The sequence below is a fragment of the Apteryx rowi genome, unplaced genomic scaffold (genome assembly GCF_003343035.1).
Source record: "Apteryx rowi isolate R43461 unplaced genomic scaffold, aptRow1 scaffold_254, whole genome shotgun sequence".
NCBI lineage: Eukaryota > Metazoa > Chordata > Aves > Apterygiformes > Apterygidae > Apteryx > Apteryx rowi.
Genome location: NW_020448908.1, coordinates 296,410 through 319,467, shown reverse-complemented (window position 1 = coordinate 319,467; position 23,058 = coordinate 296,410). Strand labels below are relative to the sequence as shown.

At 50.4% G+C, this 23,058-nt stretch overlaps 1 protein-coding gene across 1 annotated transcript in view; it reads left to right on the top strand.

Moving 5' to 3' along the window:
* The window catches only part of PTPRS (protein tyrosine phosphatase, receptor type S), a 98,003-nt gene that overhangs the window by 48,928 nt on the left and 26,017 nt on the right, over window positions 1–23,058 (top strand). The window contains exons 9-19 of the mRNA XM_026067169.1: window positions 2,341–2,610; window positions 4,782–5,363; window positions 6,113–6,246; window positions 6,416–6,560; window positions 12,580–12,885; window positions 14,349–14,542; window positions 14,991–15,017; window positions 16,836–16,953; window positions 20,530–21,120; window positions 21,811–21,908; window positions 22,435–22,688. Coding sequence (XP_025922954.1) covers window positions 2,341–2,610; window positions 4,782–5,363; window positions 6,113–6,246; window positions 6,416–6,560; window positions 12,580–12,885; window positions 14,349–14,542; window positions 14,991–15,017; window positions 16,836–16,953; window positions 20,530–21,120; window positions 21,811–21,908; window positions 22,435–22,688 — 2,719 coding nt within the window. The remainder of the gene's footprint in view (window positions 1–2,340; window positions 2,611–4,781; window positions 5,364–6,112; window positions 6,247–6,415; window positions 6,561–12,579; window positions 12,886–14,348; window positions 14,543–14,990; window positions 15,018–16,835; window positions 16,954–20,529; window positions 21,121–21,810; window positions 21,909–22,434; window positions 22,689–23,058) is intronic.

Genomic DNA, 23,058 nt, shown 5'->3' with positions numbered 1-23,058 from the left:
CCAGCTGTGTGGGTGGTAAGGACAYGCTATCCATTCTCTTGGCAAATCTGTGCATGCAGGAATTCCCCTCTGTCTCTGAGCTCCTAATGCCTCAACCCTGGAAGTCTTTTTCTTCCTTGCGTCTCGGTACTGGTTCCTGGGACTGATAACTCTGCAGAAAAGGATCTGATGGCACAAGGGGAAGAGCACACCTTGCAATGAGGACATCTCTTTGTGAGCCTGTGGGAGAAGGCAAAGGCCGTATTTGGCTTTTGTTCAACAAAGCCCTCGTCTCTCCTGGCAGCACCCTTCCCATCTTGAAGGATCCGTAATGTTGAGTGACAGCCAGGGGAGTGGGCTGGGATGTAAATACTAGAAAAACCCAGGATGTCAGATCCAGGGGATGTCGGAAGGCACTAGGACCAGGGAAGAAAGATTGCAGGCTCAGCTCTGATTTCCTTTGCATGGGTTTTGCGTGGATCCGATTGTCGCTGCTTTTAGAGAGGTTGTTCAGGGAGAGGTTACCTGGAAAGAGGACAGCAGGGACAGATATTTTTCAGGCCCCGAGCGCTCCTAACTCTCCTGCCCCCTCRCTCACCCTACCTGAGGGTTTACTGCATGGCTATCTCTGAAGCTGGGAGGATTCCCTTGTTCCTTTTCTCCTTAGGCTGCTGCCRTGCCTGCAACTTCATGGGGTCTGTATCCTTCTGTCTGTGCTTGTGGGATGGGACTTTGCCCTCAGCTCCCTCCCTGGGAGGACTGGGCCTCTCTGGTCCACTGACTTTCCTCCTTCATCCGTTCTGCTACTTTAACCCGTAAGGAAGAGCACCCACCTTGGCCATCTGTCCAGCCCAGTTAGTTCAGAAAATGGAGCCAAGGAAACCGCAGCCTCCCCTTTGCGTCCATGTTCTTACTGTGTAAGGTCTGGAAGCTGCATCCACCTCTCTGCTAAGGAGATGCACAGAACATGTCACTGTTTTCTCAACGTTAAAGTTTCATTACCTTGTTTTTCTTATTAATTCTATTCTATTTATTATTCCGCCAGGGCTGAGATGTGACAATGTGAGCCACCACATTGGGTCACATCAGCTAGAAAAAGTATGCAGCATTAAAGTGGGTTTCCCCCTCCCCTCCCTCTCTTTCTCTCTCTTCTTTCTCCCTTCCCCTCCTTGTTCTCCTTCTCCTTGTCTTCCTTTCTTTCTCTATCTTTCTCTTTCTATTCAGTATCCATGTGGGCATTTGCTAGCCGCCCATAAATTATATTTCTCTGCATTTTCCTCTCTCTCTCTTTCTCTTTCTATCTTTTTCTCTCTTTTTTACCTATTTTGCATGATGTTTGTGACTCTGAGAGCTGCATCTATCGATGGAACCGTGTCAGATCTTAAAGAGGCTTCGTTAGGGTTTCTATACCCGAAAACCACAAAAATTTCATTAGAGTTTCTCATCTTTTCCACACTCTCTCGCTCCAGGGGGACTGCATCCCCCTGGACGGTTCTCACACACACAGACACTAAATTTTATCCTGCTCCGGGGACTCCCTCTCCCCCCTTTTTGTATTTTTGCCTCTTTACCTTTCGAGTGGTGTCCCTCTAGCATTTGGCGAGGTGATGCTTCTCTCTTTGTTGGATTCTCTGGGTCTAAACAAGACCTAAGCCTTTCCAACAAGGCGAAACCTGGAGAAGTTTCCACCTCTGCCCCTGCCTTCTCCTTGCCACTACCCCACGTCTGCAGCGTCCTGGGCCACCCGTTGGGTGCAGAGCCAGCCAGTGGCCGAGGGCCCTTCTCTGGAGACGGAGGAGGCACTTTGGATCCTTTCAAAACGTGGTGGTGGATGGGTTGTTTCTCTTTGCCGTAGGAGAAGGTGAGAAGGGAGGATGACTTGGACTCCACTGGAAAAGGGGAGGAGCAGGTGTCCCGGGGTGGGGAGCTGGGGGCCCCAGCGGCTGTGGAGGAGATTTTCGACGCTCGCCATGCCAGCTCTTGCCAGTAAAGATGAGAAATTGCTAATAAATTTTTGTGTATTTATCTGTGCTGTGATGGGTCTAATCTTGATCAATGGAACCCTGTTGCTATGAAATATCGCTTTTATGTCTATATTCTATATATTGTTTGTGAAGTAAAAATTTATTTGAAGTTTAATTTTTTTGGTTTTTGGTTTTTGATTTTTTAATTTATTTGATTTTTTTGTTTTGTTTTTAATGAAGGAAGAAAATAAATGATGACAAACCCCATCTGTATTTAAATTATCTTTTGCTCTTTTTTCTTTTTCTCCCTTTTCTTCTTTTTCTTTTCTTTCTTTCTTTTTTTGTTTTGTTTTGTTTTGTTTTGTTTTTTTGTTACCTCTGTGCGTCTCGTCCACAGTTCGTCGTGTGGCCCCTCGCTTCTCCATCTTACCCGTCAGCCATGAAATCATGCCTGGTGGCAATGTCAACATCACCTGCGTGGCGGTGGGTTCGCCCATGCCATACGTCAAGTGGATGCAGGGAGCGGAGGACCTGACGCCTGAAGATGACATGCCTGTGGGCCGTAATGTCTTGGAGCTCACAGATGTCAAGGACTCAGCCAACTACACGTGTGTGGCCATGTCCAGTCTGGGAGTCATAGAAGCCGTTGCTCAGATCACGGTGAAATGTAAGAGAGTGTGAGCACGCCTGCGTGAGCGAGTGCGTGGGTTCCCCGGCCGTGCACGTTTGTAGGAGTGTGCATGCACAAGTGTGTGAGCTGGGGCATGGACGTATATATGCACAAGGCACATGTTGGGCACGTGGTTCTAGCAGAGCGTCTGAGCATGTGTGCAAAGCAAACATGGGCACACGTCGTGTTTATGCATGTAAGCATTTGTAGGTACGTGGTCATGCCTGACAGCCCTTACCAGCGCACGAGTGGATGTGTCATGTATGACTGTGTTTGGTCGGGTGGGTACCTGCTTCTGCTTGTGTCTCTGTGTGTCTGCATGGGGTGAGCCTGTGACTGTCTGATCATGCACCTGAAGAATGTGGGGGCACAATTATGCATGTAAAAAGGTAGTTATGCATGAGTGTGCGTGCATGGGAGTAGGAACAACATGGCTGTATGGGCATGTGGGTGCCTGACTGCATGTATGTAAGTCTGTGTTGTTACAAGCCTGTATGTTCGTGCGTAGGTATGTGAGCATGAGCAGAAAGACAAACCTGTGCACCATGAGCGCCATGTGCTGGGATCTGTGCATGTGTCTGGGGATCCCACGCACAAGGAAATTCTCAATGAACGAGAAGCTGGTGGCTTGAGATCTTTCCTTGCTTTAGAGACTAAACCTTTTGTTATGAAGAAAACTCTGATTCAAACCCCTGCATGCTTGTTTCTGTCCTGGGGCCTGGGGCTGGCTGGGCAGTTTGTGAGGAGCCTTGGATGGCTTGAAGCCTGCATGCCATCCTGTTCCAAGGTTAGAGATTCAGACAAGGCCCTGAGGATCTCTGGCATGTGTGCCCCTGCAGTAGAGCATAGTTCGGCATCTTAGCAAAGCGGCCGTTGTTGCCTCAGCAAGAGGGGGAGTGACCCCAGCTTCCAGCTAGCAATTCCCAAGAGGAGCACGGGTGCAATCTTCAACCTATTCTGTCCTCAGCAGGGGAGTATTAAAACCCAAGCGGGATACCCCTGTGGTTGGGTGAGTGTAGAGCTCTTTGTATGAGCTGGTGTCTACTCTGAGTGATGGTGTTGCCCATGAGGGATTTGGGGGGAGATGGGGTGGGAAAGGATGGAGGGGAGAGGAGGAGAAATACTCTGGAGAAGGGGTGGGTGAAAGCAAAACAGATCCTATTATACCAGTGCCTCTGAGTAAGGGAGTTCTGACAATAGAAATGAATAGGGACTACTGAATCTTGACCTGAAACTGAGCTATTTGCATAGGGAGTGGGCTCATGTGCTAGCAAAAGGATGCCTGGGGCTGGATTAAGGAACTCTCTATTTTTCTGGGGGGTTTTTCCTTCCCCTTTTTCCTTGTCTTATATTATTAATTTAAAAATCCATTGTCTAAGATACATTGCATCTGCTTCCAACTGTCCTACCTCCTCAGATGTGGAATCTTGTCCTGCTGGTACATTCTGCCTTTTGTCTTTTTATTTGTTTCCTATTTCCCCTTGTGTTCCTGTGTGTAAGCATCTGCAATCTTTTCCAGCTGGAAAATGAAATGGGAAGTTAGAGCTTTAGAGGTGCTCAAGCCTAGAGAAGATGAGATTGGAAAGGGTCTAACGCATGTATTGAGGAAAACGTGTAAAGCATGCTCTTAAAGGTGTCCGACACTTAGCACGCAGTCTCCAGCAAGCTCCAAAGTTAGTCTTCTGGATGAGGGACAAGGGAGGTGAGCATTAACACGTTTGTGGGGTGAGATGAAGCACTCCCAAGTATTTATAGTTTTCTGGTTCTGGAGAGTGCAGTCTGACTATACTATTACCTGCACACTAAACATGAGGGATTCAGCAGTGCCTGAGCAGGACAGTCAGTGCAATTTCAGAAGATTTGATTACATGCTCCGAAGGAGCTCTTGTGAAACTGCTTTTCCCTACTGCAATGTGAGCCAGCGGATGTTCAGCTGAAGCCTGTGCTAATGATTCCAGATGTTTAGCTGAACACTTTTCTTTTGATGGAGCAGTTTAAGGAGGATAATAGAGTGTATAACTAGGTTCATAATATTTCAGCAGCACTTTACTGAACTGCCTCACTGTGATTTGTACTGTGCCTCTGGCTCCTAGAGCCCTAACTAGCCCAATTAGGCACCATTTCAGCATATGTTTTTTTTTTAAGTGTCTGTTCTTCCTGATTCTCAGCACTCCCCAAGGCTCCTGGGACGCCAGTGGTGACAGAGACGACAGCAACAAGTATCACCATCACCTGGGACTCTGGAAATCCAGACCCTGTGTCCTACTATGTCATTGAATACAAGTCTAAAAGCCAGGATGGACCATATCAGATCAAAGAGGACATCACCACTACACGCTACAGCATTGGGGGTCTCAGCCCTAATTCTGAGTATGAGATCTGGGTCTCTGCAGTCAACAGCATCGGGCAGGGACCTCCCAGCGAGTCAGTGGTCACCCGCACTGGGGAACAGGCTCCTGCCAGTGCCCCCCGTAATGTGCAGGGACGAATGCTGAGCAGCACCACCATGATTATCCAGTGGGAGGAACCAGTGGAGCCCAATGGGCAGATCCGGGGCTATCGAGTATATTATACTATGGAGCCTGATCAACCCGTCAGCAACTGGCAGAAGCACAATGTGGACGACAGCCTCCTGACCACGGTGGGCAGCCTCCTGGAGGATGAAACCTATACAGTCCGGGTCCTGGCCTTCACCTCTGTGGGAGACGGGCCTCTTTCCGACCCCATCCAGGTTAAGACACAGCAAGGAGGTGAGCACCTGTGTCACTAACCTTGGATGCATTGGGCTGCAGGAGGGAGAGATGTTGGCTTGTAGCATTATCCAGCCATGGATGCTGTGGTCACCTGAACATTTCTTTTTCTTTATTGGCTCAATTTAGTTAGAATAGAAATAACCTTCTGGGAGGAAGTTTGGTCCAATGGCTGGAGCCAGAGGACCTGGCACATGGTTTCTGTTCTGTCTTTTCTCAGGAGGGTTGCTGCTTAAGTGGGTAGGGCAAGCGATTATGAAAAGAGAATCCTTTTTTGCTGTATGATGCTTCAAAGTGAGGTAACTTAGTGCCTCTAGTTTCCCAGCATCTGTAATAGACCTCAAAACACTTGCTGCCTGGGGGATGGTGAAGCTTAACTCTTTTTAAAGTACCCAGAAACTACCTGCTCAGAGCTGAATGGGGAATGATTAGTGGGAAGGGCTGGGTCCTGCGCTGCCAAGAAAGAGGCAAATGATTCAGCAGGACTCCTCCGTCTTTGGCAGCTCTGGACCGTTTGCTGCCCTTGTCCTGCAGTGAGATCTAACCCTACACTGCTTTAAAGGAAGGGCCTGCCCGTTTGTAGCGTTTTTCTACTGCTCAGATGCTCTTCACACACAGGCCTTGAAGAAAACGAGGTAGGAGTCTTTCAAATAGCCGAGTAAATGTGGTTCCTCCTGTCTCTCATCTCTGCCTCCTGTGCCCCATCCTGCCCTGTCCCACCTGTCCTGTGGGGTCCTTCTCCGCGTCAGTTCCTGGGCAGCCGATGAACTTCCGAGCAGAAGCCAAGACGGAGACGAGCATCGTGTTGTCGTGGAGCCCTCCCCGCCAAGAGATCATAGTGAAGTATGAGCTCCTCTATAAGGAAGGAGACCACGGCAGGGAGGTGAGTCCGGAGAGGAGCAGTGCAAAGGGTTGGGGCCTGGAGCAATGTCCTGGCCCTCCGTTTCCTGAGGTGGCTGAGAGAGGGGAGCAGGGCCGGTGTCTCCAGGCAGGGCTCGCCTCTGCTCCTTTTTGTTTGTTTTTATTTTTTTCTTCCCCCTCACCCATCTCAGGTGTCGAAGAACTTCGAGCCAACGACCTCGTTCACTGTGGAAGGCCTGAAGCCCAACACTGAGTATGTCTTCCGGCTGGCCGCCCGCTCGGCTCTGGGCCTGGGGGCCTTCACCCCGGAGGTCCGAGAGCGCACCTTGCAGTCTAGTAGGTGTCTCTCCTTTTCCCACCCTTCTCTGAGGGGAAGACAGTCAGGGAGCCGCAGATGGTGGGCACAGGGGTACGGAGCTGTGGGGCACGCGCTGCCGCAGAGCTTCCCGCGTCTGGGGTTACTCCGCGGGGAGGTGGGCGTCGCAGGGCATCCCGGGGACCTGCTGCCTCCTTCCCTTGCTGATGTAGATAGCCGAAACGCAGGGTGGAGCACGCTGCGGGCCGGGGGAGCGATGGGAGCAGAGGCAAGTTAGCATCATCCACTTGACGGGGTGGGGGCAGGCAGGGACGAGCTCGTCGGGACGGGCCGAGGCCCGGCCCCAGCGCTTGGTGCTGAGCATGCTCAGGGAGGACGGCATCCCCACCGTCGGCGCAGCGACTTGGCTGTTAACGAACAGAAACTGAGCGGGAGGTGTCCGGAGAGGGGGCACCAGCGATGGAGCAGGGAGATGGCAGGGGAATTGGGGAGGAAGAGGAGAAGGGAAGGTGATTAATGAAAAGTCCCAACGTTTCCACCAGCCTTCGGGAAAGCAGTCCTCGTGCAGTTCTTCATGAGAGACTTGGTAGCCCGTGGGAGGAAGGCCGGCTGTCCCGGCCAGCGCTGGGGATGGGCCCGTTTGGGCTTGGGCAGAGCTGGAGAGAGGAGTCATGTGGAGGCTGGGGTGGGGGGGACGTTAATGACGCCGGGATGGAGCGTATGCAACCAAAATGTGCTGGTTTTAGTTTAATGGATTGTCTCCCTTCGCTGTTGCCCTGGGGACAATAACCCTGGACGGCAATATCTCAGCCTGGGCTTTTCACAGATCTTTGCTTTTAAATGAGGTGTTTTTTCACTGCATGAGTGGCTGTGGCAGCTGGTCTTTGTGTTTTCTGTCTCCTCTCATCTCTACTAAATCACTCCGCCACAGTTTGGAGTAGCCGGGAGCAGAACTAACTGAGAAATGGCTCTGGGCACCGGTGCGAGGAGAGCGAGCGCCTGCTCCCGTCTCTCAGAGCCCTTAACAAGGGAGAGCAGCAGCGGGCTCCCAGCCAGGCGCCACCCCGTCCTGCCGTTTAATTGTCACTTCCTGCTGCCTCCCTCTCTTCTCCCTCTCTCTCCCGCTCCTCCTCTCCCTGCCAGGAGTGGGAAGAAAGGGGAGTCTCTATACATCCTCACGGGGTGCTTTCTCAGGCCTCCAGTCCGTTCAGAGATATTTTGTTTTCTTCTTTCTTTCAAATGGTTCCCCCCCCCTTTTTTTTTCTTTTCTTTCTTTTGTTTTTAAATATCTATATCTATTGAAAGAAAATCCTTTCCTTTCCTTTGCTGCAAGTCTGCTGGTTCTGATCCAGTAGGGGACTGTCAGAGGGACCACCGCGGTGAGGGTGGCGGAAAATGGATTGAAAGGACCTGGAAAATAAGTGGTGTCAAACTCACCCACACTGTGCTTCTGTTTTGCAAGGGGATCCCTCCTGAGAGTCACGGGGAGGGAGGAAAAGAGGCTTTGGGCGTTGTGCTTTCTGGTTCGATAAAGAGCAGGCTGGAAGCGGGGTGCGGGTGCTGATGGCGGTAGGGCTTAGTGACACTGAATGCTCCCCCCTAAAGGGTGAAGAGAAGGGGAGCTGGGAAAGGGGAAGGCTTTGGGGCTCTCTCTAACCTGCCGCCTGCCCAGAAGGAGGCCTGCTTTGTTTCTCTAGCGCAGCTTCCATAGGGATAGTTTCATTAATTTAACGCTCTTAAGAACGTCAGCTGGGAGCTGTCAGTGTCCTGTAACATGGTGAAACATTTTTTCCTGGCTGGCTGTTGGAGGAACGAGTCAATTCTCCCTGGTCCGGGTGACATCCTTCGGCTCACAGACCTTCTGGCTCGGGACAGGCTTTTGTGTCTTCCCTTCGCAGCTCCTTTTCTGTTCGGCTCCTCCTTAGCCCGCTCCATGGCTCTTGTTTCTCTTCTCTCTGTTGCTGCCTGCCTGCCTGCCTGCCTGCCTGCATGCTCTCGCAGCCCGATGAAACCAGCTCCCTGCTCTCTGTCTGTCTGTCTCTCGCTGGGCGGTTTCACGCTACGATGGCATCTTGTCTCTGCAACAGCAAAGCCTCCCTCCTCCTCCTGCCGCCTGCCGTGGCGTTCGGTGCTCTTCCCTTCCTAGCTCCGCGGCAAGCATGTGCCCGCATGCCTGCAGCCCTCCCTGCACTGAACACCCTGCTGCACAACACCCTCCGCCTCCCTGTCAGGGAGCTCCTCCCGAGCATCATAACCCAAGTAAAATCCATTAAACTAAAGGTAAAGTATCTTTTTCTTCTTGAAGTAGCTGGGTTTTAACTCTTCAAGTACCAGAGACGTAGATTGTGAAAATAACAGACTCTCATGGTTGGAGGAAGCTCTTTTGCCCTTTCTAACTAGCCATGACCTTCCCAGGGCTCCTTAGCAGCTCTCCTACTCAGAAATTTCAGAGTGCAACAGACAGGGGTGGGTGCTGTGAGGCTCCATGTGCAGGTGTGGACGAACAGCAGGAATTTCTTACCCTAGAGGTTCCTTCCTAAGAAAGGATGTTTCCCCCACCCACTAGCTCTGTTCTCCTTCCCTTCCCCCTTCCTCACAGTACATGAGGTGCAAGAAACTTGTACAAAGTCTATGGTACCTAAAGGGTTAAAAAACATTGTATTGCACAAGGTCAGTAAGGGTCATTCTTGTGGCTTGGACAGTCAACTTTAAAGCATGTAAAAGATGCAGTTCAGGTGAGTACTGGCTGGTCTCAAGCGGATTCACAAATACAGTCCACCCTGTTGCTGCAGGCTCACACGCACGTGCGTGGATCCACACGAACACAGATATGTCCTGGAGCCCGTGGGAGGCCGGGGAAGGGTTCCCAAAGAGCTGTCTGCTTGGTGAAAATGGAGACCAGCAGACAAAGACGATCATCTGCCTGCTGGTGGGTTCTTGCCTGTGCTCTGGCTCCCTTTCCAGCTAAGGGGTCTGTTGCGGAGGTGAACTCAGCCTCCGGTTCTGGCTGCAGTACTTTCCCTCCTGCAGACAGCTCCCACCTTGCCGATTCTCTCCCCACACATGCATGCACGTGTCCAGGTCCGTGCAGGTTGGGCTGGATTGTGAAGGAAACTCACAGTGCCATGAACTCCCCAGATGTGTCTCCAGTGTGGTCAGCCAGCACTTGGTGGCTGTTTTCATCCAGGTGCTGTAGTCGATGAGAGTGACGGGGAGGGGGTCTGGGTGGGATCTGGGCCTTTGGGCTCTTCCCCCTTCTCCCTCACCACCCACCCACCCCTCCTTTTTGACCAGAAAAAGCACAAACGTTTCCCAAAGGAGGCCTCGCTCCAGGGCCTCTCAGTAGGTCCCTGTGCTGGAGCGTAGAGGGTGAGTGAGCAAGCGAGCGTAACCACGCGCAGCAGCTGCCAGTGCAAACAGTGAACCCAAGTGCCAGCTGGAGCTCCGGCTCTGCTTACTGGGGCTTTCATAATGAGTTTCAGGATGGAAAGGGTAGGTCGGGTCAGACCCTCTCTGCAGTGGGTTTCTCCTCCGTGGTGGCTATGGCTGGATTGCTGAGCAGGAAAGGTAGCTTTTACTACTACCAGCCCCTGACGGGGAGAAAGAGGGACGTGAACGGCCTCATGGCAGGCGCTGGAAGAGGGCTGAGTCTTTCTCCTCCATACGCTGAAAGGGACTTCAGCCGCTTCTGGGATGCGGGAAGGAGCAGTGCACCTGCCCATTTTGAAGATGGTGGTGCTGCATCAATCACAGCGGATGGAGAGAGCTGTGGGGGGAAGGAAATCCATCAGCTGCTACTGGCCGTGGATATCTGCCGCCCTGCTCTCTGCTCTTTGTGCAGGTAGCTTAGCAAAAGAGAAGAGACTGGAGCTGAAAATTCCCATTATTGCAATAGCTAGGATTCTGGGGGAAGGGGAAGAGTAACTCAGCCTGGGGGAGCTAGTAGCAGGACAGGCTGCATCTAAAAAGCCGATCATGTGCAGAAACCCACCAGGAGCTTGGTCTGGCCTTGTAGCTCAGTTTCTCTTGTTCTCTCGTAAGAAAGTCTTATAAGTTAGCAGTTGAAGCATGGAAGGTAGGTAAACAGACTGGGAATGTTCTGGAAGGAGTCACTTTTTATATCAGTATTATTTTATTATGATTTTCTTTTTGGTATTTTTGTTTTAAATTATCGGCTTGATTTATCTTTTATTTTTAAGTTTGTTGCTTTTGGTTTTCTTTGCTTGACATATTTTGTATTATTTTGCGTGGCTAGCCATGGTCAGGGATTGTCACCACTGAGGCTGTGCGATTTCTTAGCATAAGGTTTTCATTTTGCCATTTTAACTAAAGCCAAGGCTTAGTAATGAAGCTTCAAAAGTAGGAAGACAAAACCCCAAATGACCGGTGCATGGTGCAGTGTAAGGACTTTCTTCACCCTTACTGCAAAACCCCCTTCCTTCCATTTAATGGAGGCATGTGCAGAACGTGGCTTTTCCACCAGTGTGAACTGTGAAAAGTGTGACTTGATTTAGTAAAGAGTCCTCAAGGCAAGTTGAGCCTAAACTTCTGTTTGTGAGTCAGGGTTGGGATTGAAAGATTTGAAAAAAATCATTCCTCAGTAAAGAGCTTTTGGTTCATTATAAAACAGCAGAGGAATGAGAGTGACCAGCATTTATTTGCTCCCTTGCTTTGAGGGTTTTCAAGGACATCTCAGTTTCTGGCAGTACCTGCAGAGTTAAAAACTATCTATTGCAGCTTGCCTGTATGGGGTGAGATTGGATTTGCAGGTTTGCCTTGAAAATTTATCACGCTCTCTGCTAAGCTGGACTGATTGATTGTAACCAGTGGTTGAAAGAAGTCTGGCCTGAGATCGCCCAAAGTGGCCAGTGTTCCTAGCCTATGGCAGGCCACAGAAACGGCAGGCTGTTTTGTCTGGACTTCACCAATCTCCCAGACCTGTGACGTCTCCTGGGAACAAACCTGGAGTTCTGGTGGTTCTCGCAGTGTCTCGAGGCACGGCCTCAGCATGCCCCGGCACGTAGCGTCTGACAGAGCCGGTGGCAGCGTGCTGCTTCCTGCTGAGCAGACGTCAGCAAAATCGCCCAGTGCAGCTCAGCAAACATCTAAGCGAGCAGCCTGGTGCCAGGAAGCTGTGGTTTACCCCTTCCCCATCTCCTGAAAATCAGCCTTTTGGTGGTTGTCTCCTGCAGCAGTCATGATGTGCAGCTGCGTAGGGCCAGATTTTCCAAGGTGTCCTGGGGTTTTCGGGAGGACCCTTCAGTCTTTTAGGCAGCGGGTGCGATGGCAGCTAGGCGTGCTGCCACTTCTGAAGATCCCACTGGTTCCTGAGTACCTTGCAAACCCCACTCCCTCACCGCTTTGCAAATCTTTTCTCCAAACCCCTCCTGTCTCAATGCTTTCTGCCACACGCAGCATTGGGTGCTCATTGCTTGGCCGTATTCTAGGCGTTACCGCTGTGGTTTTTAGCCTCCTGGCGGCTTGTGGACAACCAGGAGCTTATATCTGGAGGTACAGACTCTTAAATGACCAATTTAAGCCTCCTGGCAGAAGATTTGCTTTTCTCACCTACTTTTCACAGATCCCTCCGAACAAATACGAGGTTATGCAGACGGCGGTTTGGAAGCGAGTCCAGGGTTTGCCAGGCCACCGTAAAACCAGGAGCTAAGAGGAAGGGTCTGTTGTAGGGTAGCAGTTTTGTGCCAGATGCTCTTAGGAGGAGCAGCAGGGCCGTCTTGGCTAGCCCGCTTGCCGTTTCAGCCCTTTGCTTTATAACATTTGGGTTTCGATGCCCCATTTCACTTCTGTTGGCTTTTTTCTTTTCCTTTTTTTTTTTTTTTTTTTTTTTAAAAAAGACCACCAACAAAAAGCTCTCCTCTTTTTTTTATTTTATCTTCCTGGACCAAATTTTTGTACGCTTTATTTTAGATTTTTTTGTTATCATTTTCTTTCTTTTGTTTTTTTTTTTCTTTTATCTTTCCCATCTTTTGTTTTCTCCCCCTTCTTCCCTCTCCCCTCCTGAATTTTCCCCCCTCGTAGAACCGTCCGCCCCCCCTCAAGACGTAAAATGCGTCAGCACCAGATCCACCGCCATTCTGGTAAGTTGGCGGCCGCCTCCGGCCGAAAGCCAAAATGGCGTCCTGGCTGGCTACAGCGTCTACTATCGAGCGCTGGACTCGGAGGACACGGAGCTTAAGGAGGTGAATGATATCCCCCCAACCACCAGTCAGATCCTCCTGGAGTCTCTGGAGAAGTGGACAGAGTATCGCATCACTGTCGTGGCTCATACGGAGGTGGGGCCGGGACCGGAGAGCTCGCCGGTCATCGTCCGAACAGACGAAGATGGTAATTGCGCTTTTCTCCTCGGTTGGTGGTGTTCGTTCCGAGGCCCCCTGTCAATACGTGTCCCTGCAGCGGGCTTTTTCCGCCGAGGGAGGGGGGACACGTTGAGTCGCGTTTTGTGGCTGATCGGCGATGCGAGAGCAGAGCCTGAGCGGTGCCTCCACCCAGCCGCCCACCAAGAGGGCTCGGAGTTGGGGAGCGGCATCTGCTGCCCTCTCCCAAGGCCCCTCTGAGAATTGGCGTCTGTAGGATTTTCCTTTACAGTTTTCAGTAGTTTTTTAAGGGGGTTGGGTTTTTGTTTTTGGGGTTTTTTTCTTAATGTCAAGCCTCTGGGCCTTGTCTGCGCCATTTTTCCCAAAGAGATATCCTAACTGAGCAAGGAGGCGATAGCGGTTGACATCACAGCAAGGAAACAAAGTCACAGAAGGCAAAGGGATTGCTGCCAGAAATTGTTTTAAAATACTAAGAGTTCTTCCCACAGCTTCTTTGTTGCTAGCTCCTCATTAAGTCAAAGTGCTGATTATTGCTGGAAAGGAAGAACCTCTTCGTTAAAGTTTCAAACCACTTTTAATGACAAGCAGTTTACATTCCAGTTCTCTGGTCCAGCTTGGAGACTTTTAGCACAAACAGGGACAAAGGGACTTGAACTTTCCTGGTATTGCTACAGTAAAATGAAACAAGAAAAAAAAAAAAGTGAATGTGTGCATGAAGGGAGGAGGACAATACTGAGGGTGAGGTAGGACACTTGTAAGTCATATCCAAACTTTTCAGGCTTTCTTCCTCCATCCCAAAGAAAAAGCATAAAAATAAACCCAACAGATTTGTCCCCAGTGTGGGGCTTGTTTCCCTACCTGTCTGCCCACATCCAAATGGACAGAATATCTTGCTCAGAGAAGTCATGGTTTTTTTGCAGATGAGGCGCTCATGCACTGTTCTTTTCAAAAATCACCCCAAATTTCATCCAAGGCATCTCTTGTCTCCTGTCCTGAGATTATGCAGCTGCTGTAACCACCAACCTGCCTGCCATGCCCAAGAGACAAGGGAACTCCAAGGGCAAGTCCCCCTCCGCATCCTATCCACCCTAGCATCCCGCAGGCATGGCCAGAGCTTTTCTGGCTCATGAGAAATGGGCTTTGCCCTCAGAATTTGATCCGGAACTATATGGCTTCTTCCATCCAAACAAACTGGGAAAAAGGAGCCTGTGGAAGGATGGCTGGACTATGAGATGGACCTGTTTACATGCATCCAGATCTTTGACCCACCTAGGTTAGGTCTCCCAGAACTGCTTCCCTGTTTCACTGAATAAAGGCCAATGGCAGATGATGGGGTCACAGCTTTGCCTGTTAAGTCTCCCCCTCCTTTCAGGGCTGTAGATTCAGTGTGCGTATATCCCTATGCAAGTGAAGTAACAGGCTGCAGATGGGAATCCCTGAGTGACTCCTGCCCTTTTCCTCCCTTCCTCGCAGTGCCCAGTGCGCCACCTCGGAAAGTGGAGGTGGAGGTCCTGAACTCGACTGCCATCCAAGTGTTCTGGCGCTCTCCAGTCCAGAACCGCCAGCATGGCCAGATTCGCGGCTACCAGGTCCACTATGTACGCATGGAGAACGGAGAGGCCAGGGGGTTGCCCCAGATCAAGGATATCATGCTGGCTGATGCCCAGGTAAGGACTCCCTTTCTGCCCCAGTCTCCTCTTCTCTCGTGGAGGCTTTGAGGGGGTGGGTACTCCAGCCACCTGCTCTCATTCTAAGTAACATATTCCTGAAGAAAGTAGACAATGAAGAAAGTGTCTCCAGTGACAAAGGTATATGTTATCTTTCTGCAGTTCATTTGCGCTCCCAGACAATAGCTATTGTGGAAGAGTATGAACTGCTCTCCCAGCACTGAACTAAGCGCCATCCATGTGCCTGGGAGGTCTTTTAAGACAGGCAAAGGCCACAGTGGAATCTACTAATTCCTCCCACTCTACTTCTTCCTTCATGCTGGCCTGGTAACTTCTGACCTTGTGTGGCTGCTTGCTCAGGGACTCCTTCCTCATGCTGTGTCTCTGTCTTTCCCCTCTTTCCCCTCTTGTATTCTCATGTGCAAAACCTCTCTTGTTCTCTGTCCAGTGGGAAACAGATGACACTGCTGAATACGTAAGTAAAAAAAGCAAAAATTCTCCCATCCTGGTTCTGTCCCTTCCCCTCTCCCACTTCATGTTGTGTTTTGGTATTTTCCTTTTCCTTTATTTTTTGCAGTGCCAGTGTGTCTGTTTTAAAGCCTGTTGTTGGTATTCCCATGCATTGCCCCCACCCTGTTCACTTTGCTCTGCAACCCTGCGTGATTGTGGTGTTTGTCAGCACGTGGCAATACTGCAGGGTTCTCCCCTAGGCTCTGGAGGAAAGATGAGTCTGCTGCTGCTCCACAGGGAAGCAGCTGGGATGTTGAATTTGGGACCAAGCTGTCTTGAATATATGCTTAAAGGCGGGCTGGTCTCCAGCCACCTCTGGACTTAGCTTGTGTCTGAAAAACATAGGTTAAAAAGCATTAGGTATTCAGAGCCTCATAACTTCCAAACTATTAGGGCATGTACAAATGCTTTGTGCCCTTAAAGGGTCAAGGTTCCTAGATATTTGTTTATATGAAGCATTGAATCACTATTGGCCCTTTTATGTTCTAAGCGGACCTTAAGATCAACTTGCCTGTTTGGTTGGCTTTTACTACTTCTGTAAAATGCTAAATGGTTTTGATCTTATAGCTAAAAATGAGTAGGAGAAAGCCTTTCCTCCTTGGAATAACAGGGTCCCAAGATAATACAGTAATAAACTGAAAGTATGCATGTCTCCTTGAGAGTGCCAAGTGCCCTACAAAAGTGAAGGGCCTCTGTTTTACAGATGAGGAAACTGAGTCATATGAAAGGCAAAGTCTCTTGCCTACAATCTTAGCAAAACTCAGTGGCGAGTGTGAAAACAGGATGGGTTTCTTGACTTCCAGAAGACAGACCTGTCCCTCTTCCTAAGGTCTTCTAAACATGCTCATTAAAATCCTGCTGGTCGAAGTTCTGCTGTTCCCACTCCTGCTCTGGTCTGGGGCTAATATGAACATTTCCAGGACCGGTAAACTTTCCTGTGCTGCCCTGAAATTTAATATTTATAGGACTAAGGGGCAGTGGGGAGTGAGGGAAGAGGAAGGCCATAAAACAAGCACAAGATTCAGATCTCCCTCCTTTTCAGGGCCTTGGAGAAAACCCTGCTGCATATGCCCCCATCCTGTTTGGTTTAGCACGGGTATTCCTATTACATCGCAGCCCTTTGAAGGGCTGAGTGCTTCACTGGGAAGGGCTGTTCTTGAGGCCCGTCTTTTAACAAAAGCTCTTGGGAGCCAGGTGTGTTGAGGCTGATAGAGAATGGAGGAAGGAGGGTGCTGGGGATTTAGCAGAGAGTTTTAGCGTGCAAGCAGAAAATGTCATCTTGCACTTTGCGTTAAAGCAATCCCTTTAATATTATGAAAGCATTAAAAATATCTCTAAGGAGGGCAGGGAGGGGAGTGGTGGAGAAAAAAGCATAATCTCCTTGAAACTTCTGAGAACTCCTGAGACGGCATAGTGAAGAGGGACGCTTTGAAGAACACAACAGCGTTTTGATGGCTGAGGCAGTTTGTGTTGAGATAGGGAATGTGTTAGAGGTGGATCTGGAAGAGAGCACATTTGAACCAGGTCCCTGCAGAGGCATGCTCTGTTTACGGAGGGGCTCTTTGCAGCTGGAGCGTGTGTGCCCCTTGCTAAAGCAATGTAGCTGTCTTCCCCCCACCAGCTGCCACATCTGCCCAGTTGCCAAGGATTGTCTCATGGTTTCATATCTAGTGAATGTTCCTGCATGCTAGAAAAGGGCTGAGCCTCCTGCAAGAAAGAGAGATCTAGCTGTGTGTATGTACCTAGATATTCACATCATTTTCCTTTGGAATCTTGCAAACAGGAAATGATCATTGCTGGGCTCCAGCCTGAGACTGCATATTCCATTACCGTAGCTGCCTACACCATGAAGGGAGATGGCGCTCGCAGCAAACCAAAAGTGGTCACCACCAAGGGCGCAGGTAAGAGTCTTTTCCTGCCCTTTTGTGATTCACCAGTTTCCTAACACCCCAAAGCCAAGAAGCTCTTTCTCTAGACTCAGCTTCTTGCCTCCCTTCATGAAGAGGATGGACTTGAAACAAATGCCACATTGCCCCTGAAGATGAAATTATGCCTAGTAGGGTAGAAAACACTTCATTTCTCACAGGTAGCCCTCTCTAAATTAGGTAATTTTCTGTCCAGTGCTGTAGAAAGCCCACAAAAACACCCAGTAATGCAGCAGAGGATGAATTCATTGCTTGTAATCTGAATTCAAGTGCACTACAAGTAAATAGAATCTGTGCCTTATCTGACCTGTATGGTGACACTGGCGGCTCTGTAGCTTTGATGGTTGGCACACGCACAGGTACCTCGAGGAACAGGAGACCCAGAGGTCTGCTGTAATGGTGTTGACTTGCAAAGAGCTGAAATGCAGCAGGGAGGGAGCGATGGCTTACACTGCCCGCTCTCCTCCTCTTCCAGCATTGTGCCTGAATGTACTTCTCCTCTTTGCTCAGGACTAGCGATCAGTCTGAAAGAAGACTACTGACAGTACTGACCTTTTCTTGCATGTGTTTCTGGGACCTGGGCTCTGTCTGCCTATACCATTCCTCCCTTTGACCTATTCTTTGTGGCAAAGTGTCTTTCGACCTCAGTGCAGAGGGGACAGGGCCATGCTGGGATGGCAGGGCCTGAATGGGAGAATGACAAAGGGCAACAGGGTATCCCTTGCTTCTCCAAACAGTTCTGCTGCAGGCAGAAAGGAGAGTTATGCTCCCCATGAGTCCTCTCAGCACCCACATTCTTGTGGTCTCTTCTGTGCTCCGGCAGCTAAACCTCTGCTCTGCAGTACAGGAAAGGTTTCGTGCAGTGGAGGGAGACTGCTGTGCCTGGATCTAGAGTTGATTCTCCCGCAACTTGTCTCCTTTGGACTGTGGTTACCTCCCCCCACCCCATCTCTCTCATGCCCTTCCTTTTGCTGATGCTGTTAGATGATGGTTTTCTCCCCTTTTCATTTCTTTTCTTCGTCTAGTCTCTTCCCATCTCTGGTTTTCTCTTCATTTTCCTCTTAGTCTTGGGGCAGTCATCTTCATCCTGCCTGTCACAGCTGCATAAACTGACATCATCCCCTGCTTCTGGAAGAACATTGCTCACTGCCTCTGGAGGGATCGAAGGCCTTTGGTCAATGCAGCATGATTAACCTGGAAACCCCTGCTCAGGCTTTGGAGGCAGCACAGACACTCAGCCGAGCGCACAGGACAGGGAGGGCTCAGGAGCCCTGGCCTGGAGCGCGCAGGGCTGGRACTCTGCCTGCCCTCCATGCCCTTGTCTTTTTCTCTGGCCCAGCTTGCATCTTCATCCTGTTTTATGTTCTTGTCTTCAGACAAGTGAATGGGATTTCAGTCTTTCTCTCCCCTCTTGCCTCTCCTGCCTAGTTAAGAGATGGTACCTGAGAGAACAAGGTTGCTTTGCAGGACACCGACTGAGTCTTACAGATGTCACAGCATGGTGCATTTGGATGCCGGTACCCAGACTCTTGTCCTGATGCTTTGCAGTGTCAGTGCACCTAAGCCTTTTCCTTCACTCAGCCTCTTCTCCTTTCCCCTCCTGCTTTTCCCATGTTTCTTCTCACCATCTCTCTGGTTCTCTCCTCTCGTTTCCTTCTTCCTGAGTCTTTTTACCCCTTCCGCTGTTCTCTCCTGGAGCCTTTCTCTCTCCCTATCTCCCTTGTCACTCTCTCTTGCCATCTGCCCTCATCTCTTCCCATTAGGATTTGCAGTGCAGGTGATCAGTCACAGAGGGATGTTTTCTCCAGCGCAGCAGCTATTACCCAAAACTCAATTTCCCCCAACTTGAAATAGCTATTAAAAAATATATATATTTCAAATGGCTCTGTAACATTCTTATCTTCTTTGCAGTGTTGAGTCAATATACCTTCTGAGAGGAAAGATTTCTTTCTTTATCATTCAGGGCTAGGGGCTGAATTTAAATACTGTAATACATCCAATTTTCTCCTTTAGTGTCCTAACCAATTGCAAAATAAAACACTTACTTTCTTCTCACCTTTCTACCAGACAACATTTGATGTGCAAATGTAATATTTTCAAGCACAGCTGATTATAATAACATTTGTGATAAAAAGCAAAACATAAAGGTAATGGCATTGTTTTTCTCCGTAATGTGTTCCTTTAGCATTTCCAAGGGAGGTTTTCCCAGCACTGTTTCCTAGCTATTCTTTGGCAGCTCAAAATGAATAAAGCATTTGTTTCAGAGACAACCCCTCATCTCTGTGTTCAGCTGTCAGGTGATGCACCAGGCAGAGTGGCTTCCCCAATTTGATTCTGCCAGGATCCCTGACACACGCAGCCTTCTTCCCTGCTGCTTCCCTCCTTTGCTAGCCGCGTTACAGCTTTCCAGCCTCCRGAGCCTCTGCCTGCCCCTTGCTGCGAGAGTGGGCCTGGATCTCCCTTAAACTCCATTCTCTCTCCTTCTCCTGTTCAACCACAAGAAACAGCAAGGCGGAGAGAAGGAAATTAGATCTCTAAAAGTGGAGTGAGTGTAAATGATGCGTGAGCTGCTGGAATTAATGCTCTGGGTTCTCCAGCTTCGGCATCCTCTGGGGCTGTGCATGCCATTTAGCCGTGGCTGTGGGCTTGCTTAGCAGTCGGGCAGTGCCAGGGCTCATTAGACAGAGGCACTGCTGAGCCCCTGCCRCATCCGCCAAGCAGGGAGGAACTGGCAGGTTAAGGAGGGAGCTAGCTGAAAACACACCAACGCTCAGATGGCCCTTCCCATCCCCCAGAGGAGAGAAGCTGTGTGGAGTAAGCATCAATTCTCCCTCCCTCTCACAGATTTTGGGCTCTGTTTCCACTCTCTCTGTGCTTCCTTCTTTCTGTACCCAACTGGGTGATCAGATGCCTGCCAGATTCGCTTCAGCTGGCCTCGTGCCTGCTGCTCAGGACCTGGGGCTGCCCAGACTTCCTTTCCCATCCTTCATTACTTCACCCTCAGCAGCTCTGACCTTCCCAGCCTGAGCCAATCTGTTCCAGTCTTTCTGCATGAGTTGTGCTGTGTAATGGACAGAGAGAGAGGCTGGGAGTTTGGGGGACGCTGGCATTCGTTCTTCCCTGCCCCGGGAAGCGGGCTGCTCACATGATTAGGACAGGAGGCCGGGAGTCAGGACTCCTGCGTTCGTTCTTCCCAGCTCTGGGAAAGTGTGTGATCCAGTGATAAGAGAGGACATTGAAAGAGAGGAGCTGTGCTTACTTTGCAACCTGTCCTGTGGAAAGGGAAGAAAATGACCCAGAAATGTGTCAGAACCTCACAGTTGAAACTCTGGCAGTGCATCCCATTTCCTAAACTTGATAGATACCCTCCGCCTGTATGGGGGGTGGGTAGCAGCAGTCCTGTTCACAGGAGGAGACACTAAAGTACACAGACTTTAGGTGAAACCTTGCCACTGATTTGGGGAACCTGCTTCTGCAGCTCAAGAATCTCTGCATCTTCTTCCCAGCCACATTGGCCCATGGTTGATTGAAAGTGTCTCTCTTCTCTCCCAGTCCCAGGGAAGCCCATCCTGTCTGTGCACCAGATAGAGGAGAACACTCTCCTGGTGAAATGGGAGCCTCCGTTGGATGCGGAAGGCCAGGTGATGGGCTACCGGCTCCAGTTTGGCCGCAAGGATGTCGACCCCCTGGCTACCTTGGAATTCACAGCCCTGGAGGATAAGTACACTGCTCCCAGCATCCACAAGGGCGCCACGTATGTTTTCAAGCTGGCCGTGAAAAGCCGGGCTGGCTTTGGGGAGGAAGCTGTGCAGGAACTCACCACTCCTGAAGACATCCCCAAAGGTTACCCCCAGATCCTCGAGGCGAGCAACATCACTTCCATGTCGGTCCAGTTTGGCTGGCTCCCCCCCGTGCTGGCTGAGAGGAACGGAGCCATCGTCAAATACACCGTGGCCTACCGGGAAGCCGGTTCTCCCGGCAACCCACTGGAAAAAGACCTGTCCCCCTCCCCAGAGAACTCGTACACCCTGAACGGCCTCAAACCCAACACCGCCTATGATGTTAAAATCCGTGCTCACACCAGTAAAGGCCCCGGGCCGTACAGCCCAACTGTCCAGTATCGGACGTTCCAGCTGGATCAAGGTAGGACTTACCGGTTTGTCCTCCCTCTCTCTCCTTGTAACCGGGGCTGGTGCCGGGAGGCAGAGAGCTGGAGAGGTCAAGCCAGCCTCAGCCAGGCTCGTGAGTAAATGCAAAGCACTCTGGTTTCACACTCAGTCCCTCAGCTCCTCTCTGCCTTACGCCAGGTAAGTCCCTTTTACCACTTTCTTCTAAGTTAAGTCCGGACACCCTTCTTACACTGGCACCTGAAGTGGGGGGCCAGTCGCTATACAGGTGGGAAGAGCATTTTCTTCAGCTTTTGCAAGCAGCCAAAAGAAAACAAAAAAATCAAAAAGCCTCAAACGTGACCTGGGATGGGTTTCCTCACCTGAGCATGCTCAGAAATCCAGCACCTCGTTCCTGCAGCAACCACCCAGACCCGTAGTGTGCACCGAGCACGGGCAGGGTGAGGGCAAAGCCGCACACCCTCCCTCACCGCTCCCCAAGGTTAGGCACAGGGACAGGCAGCACTGGGAGATGGACCTTGGCAAAACTCAAGCAAAGTGTGGAGGAGGGAGCAAGCCCTTCCATTCCTGCAGCTGCAGCCAGCCGCAGACTGGCAGCCCCTTTTGCCAGTGTCTGACATTCCCTCCTTTCTCTTTCTTGCTCTTTCTTCCCTCTGCTGCCTTCTCTTCTCCTTTCTCCCCTTCCTCCTTACTTTTCTTCCGGCAGTTTTACCCAAAAACTTCAAGGTGAAGATGGTGACAAAGACATCTGTCCTCCTGAGCTGGGAGTTTCCTGAGAATTACAACTCTCCCACCCCATACAAGGCAAGTGGAAGGGAAGAATCAGAACTATGGTCGTTCTCTGTCTCCTGGGACTGTTGTCTTTTGGTTTGAATAAGAAGTTTTAAGAGCCAGGAATTCTGGCTTTGGTTCCCAGATATGGGCAGTGTGTAATGGTTAATCATTAGATCAAGGAAATGGACTGAGAATCCAGACTGTTGAGTTGCATTGCCACATCTGTTGTCAAATGATTGCCTCCCTGGGAGAGTTACCACAATTTTGTCATTCCCAGATAAAAATTTCTCATTGTAGAGAAGTTTCAAGGCTTTGTCCTTTGTCTGCCTTATGCCTGAAGACCCTGCAGTGAGCACAAGAGAAAGGCAAAGTTCCCCATTCAAATGGCCCTTGCTCCTGGGTTTGCACGAGTTCTGGCAGAGCTGGGTGAAGCATGGCACAGCTGAATGGCTTGGGTTCTCTGCAAACCGAGGCAATGGAGAAGGAGGAGTATGGCTGAATCAGTAGTATCCGCCTTGATCATGGTATGACTTTGCTGCCTCTTTGCCTCCCGCAGATCCAGTACAATGGGCTGAACGTCGATGTGGACGGCCGCACCACCAAGAAACTCATCACCAACCTGAAGCCCCGCACGTTCTACAACTTCGTTCTCATGAACCGGGGCAATAGCATGGGTGGCTTGCAGCAAAACGTCGCTGCCTGGACCGCTGCTGACATGTTATCTAAGAAGCCAGAGGTGACCCACAAGCCTGACGCTGATGGCAACGTGGTGGTGATTCTCCCAGATGTGAAGAGCTCTGTGCCTGTCCAGTAGGTTTCTGTTAAATTGCAGACTTAGTGCACTCGGTTTATGTCGCAGGGGGTCAGTGCTGGTGGCTGGAGTCCACAGCACAGATGCAGCACGGGTAGTGGCAGAGTGATTTCCCCGCGTTTGCAGCCTTGCCTGACTTTTGGAGCCACTTTCTATGGCTAACAGGAGATGCCACAGGAGCGTGGAGGGGTCAGACAGGGAGACATGTCGCATGGGACTGCCACTGAATCCAGGCTTATTCCATGAGCAGCATTAAGAACTGTGCTAAATTAAAAATAATAAATGGCATGCTGGGCTGTGCCAGTGGGGCTGTTTGGGCTAACCTAACCGTCCACCGTCACTGTATGCAATCTCTCCTTCTGTGGCTTG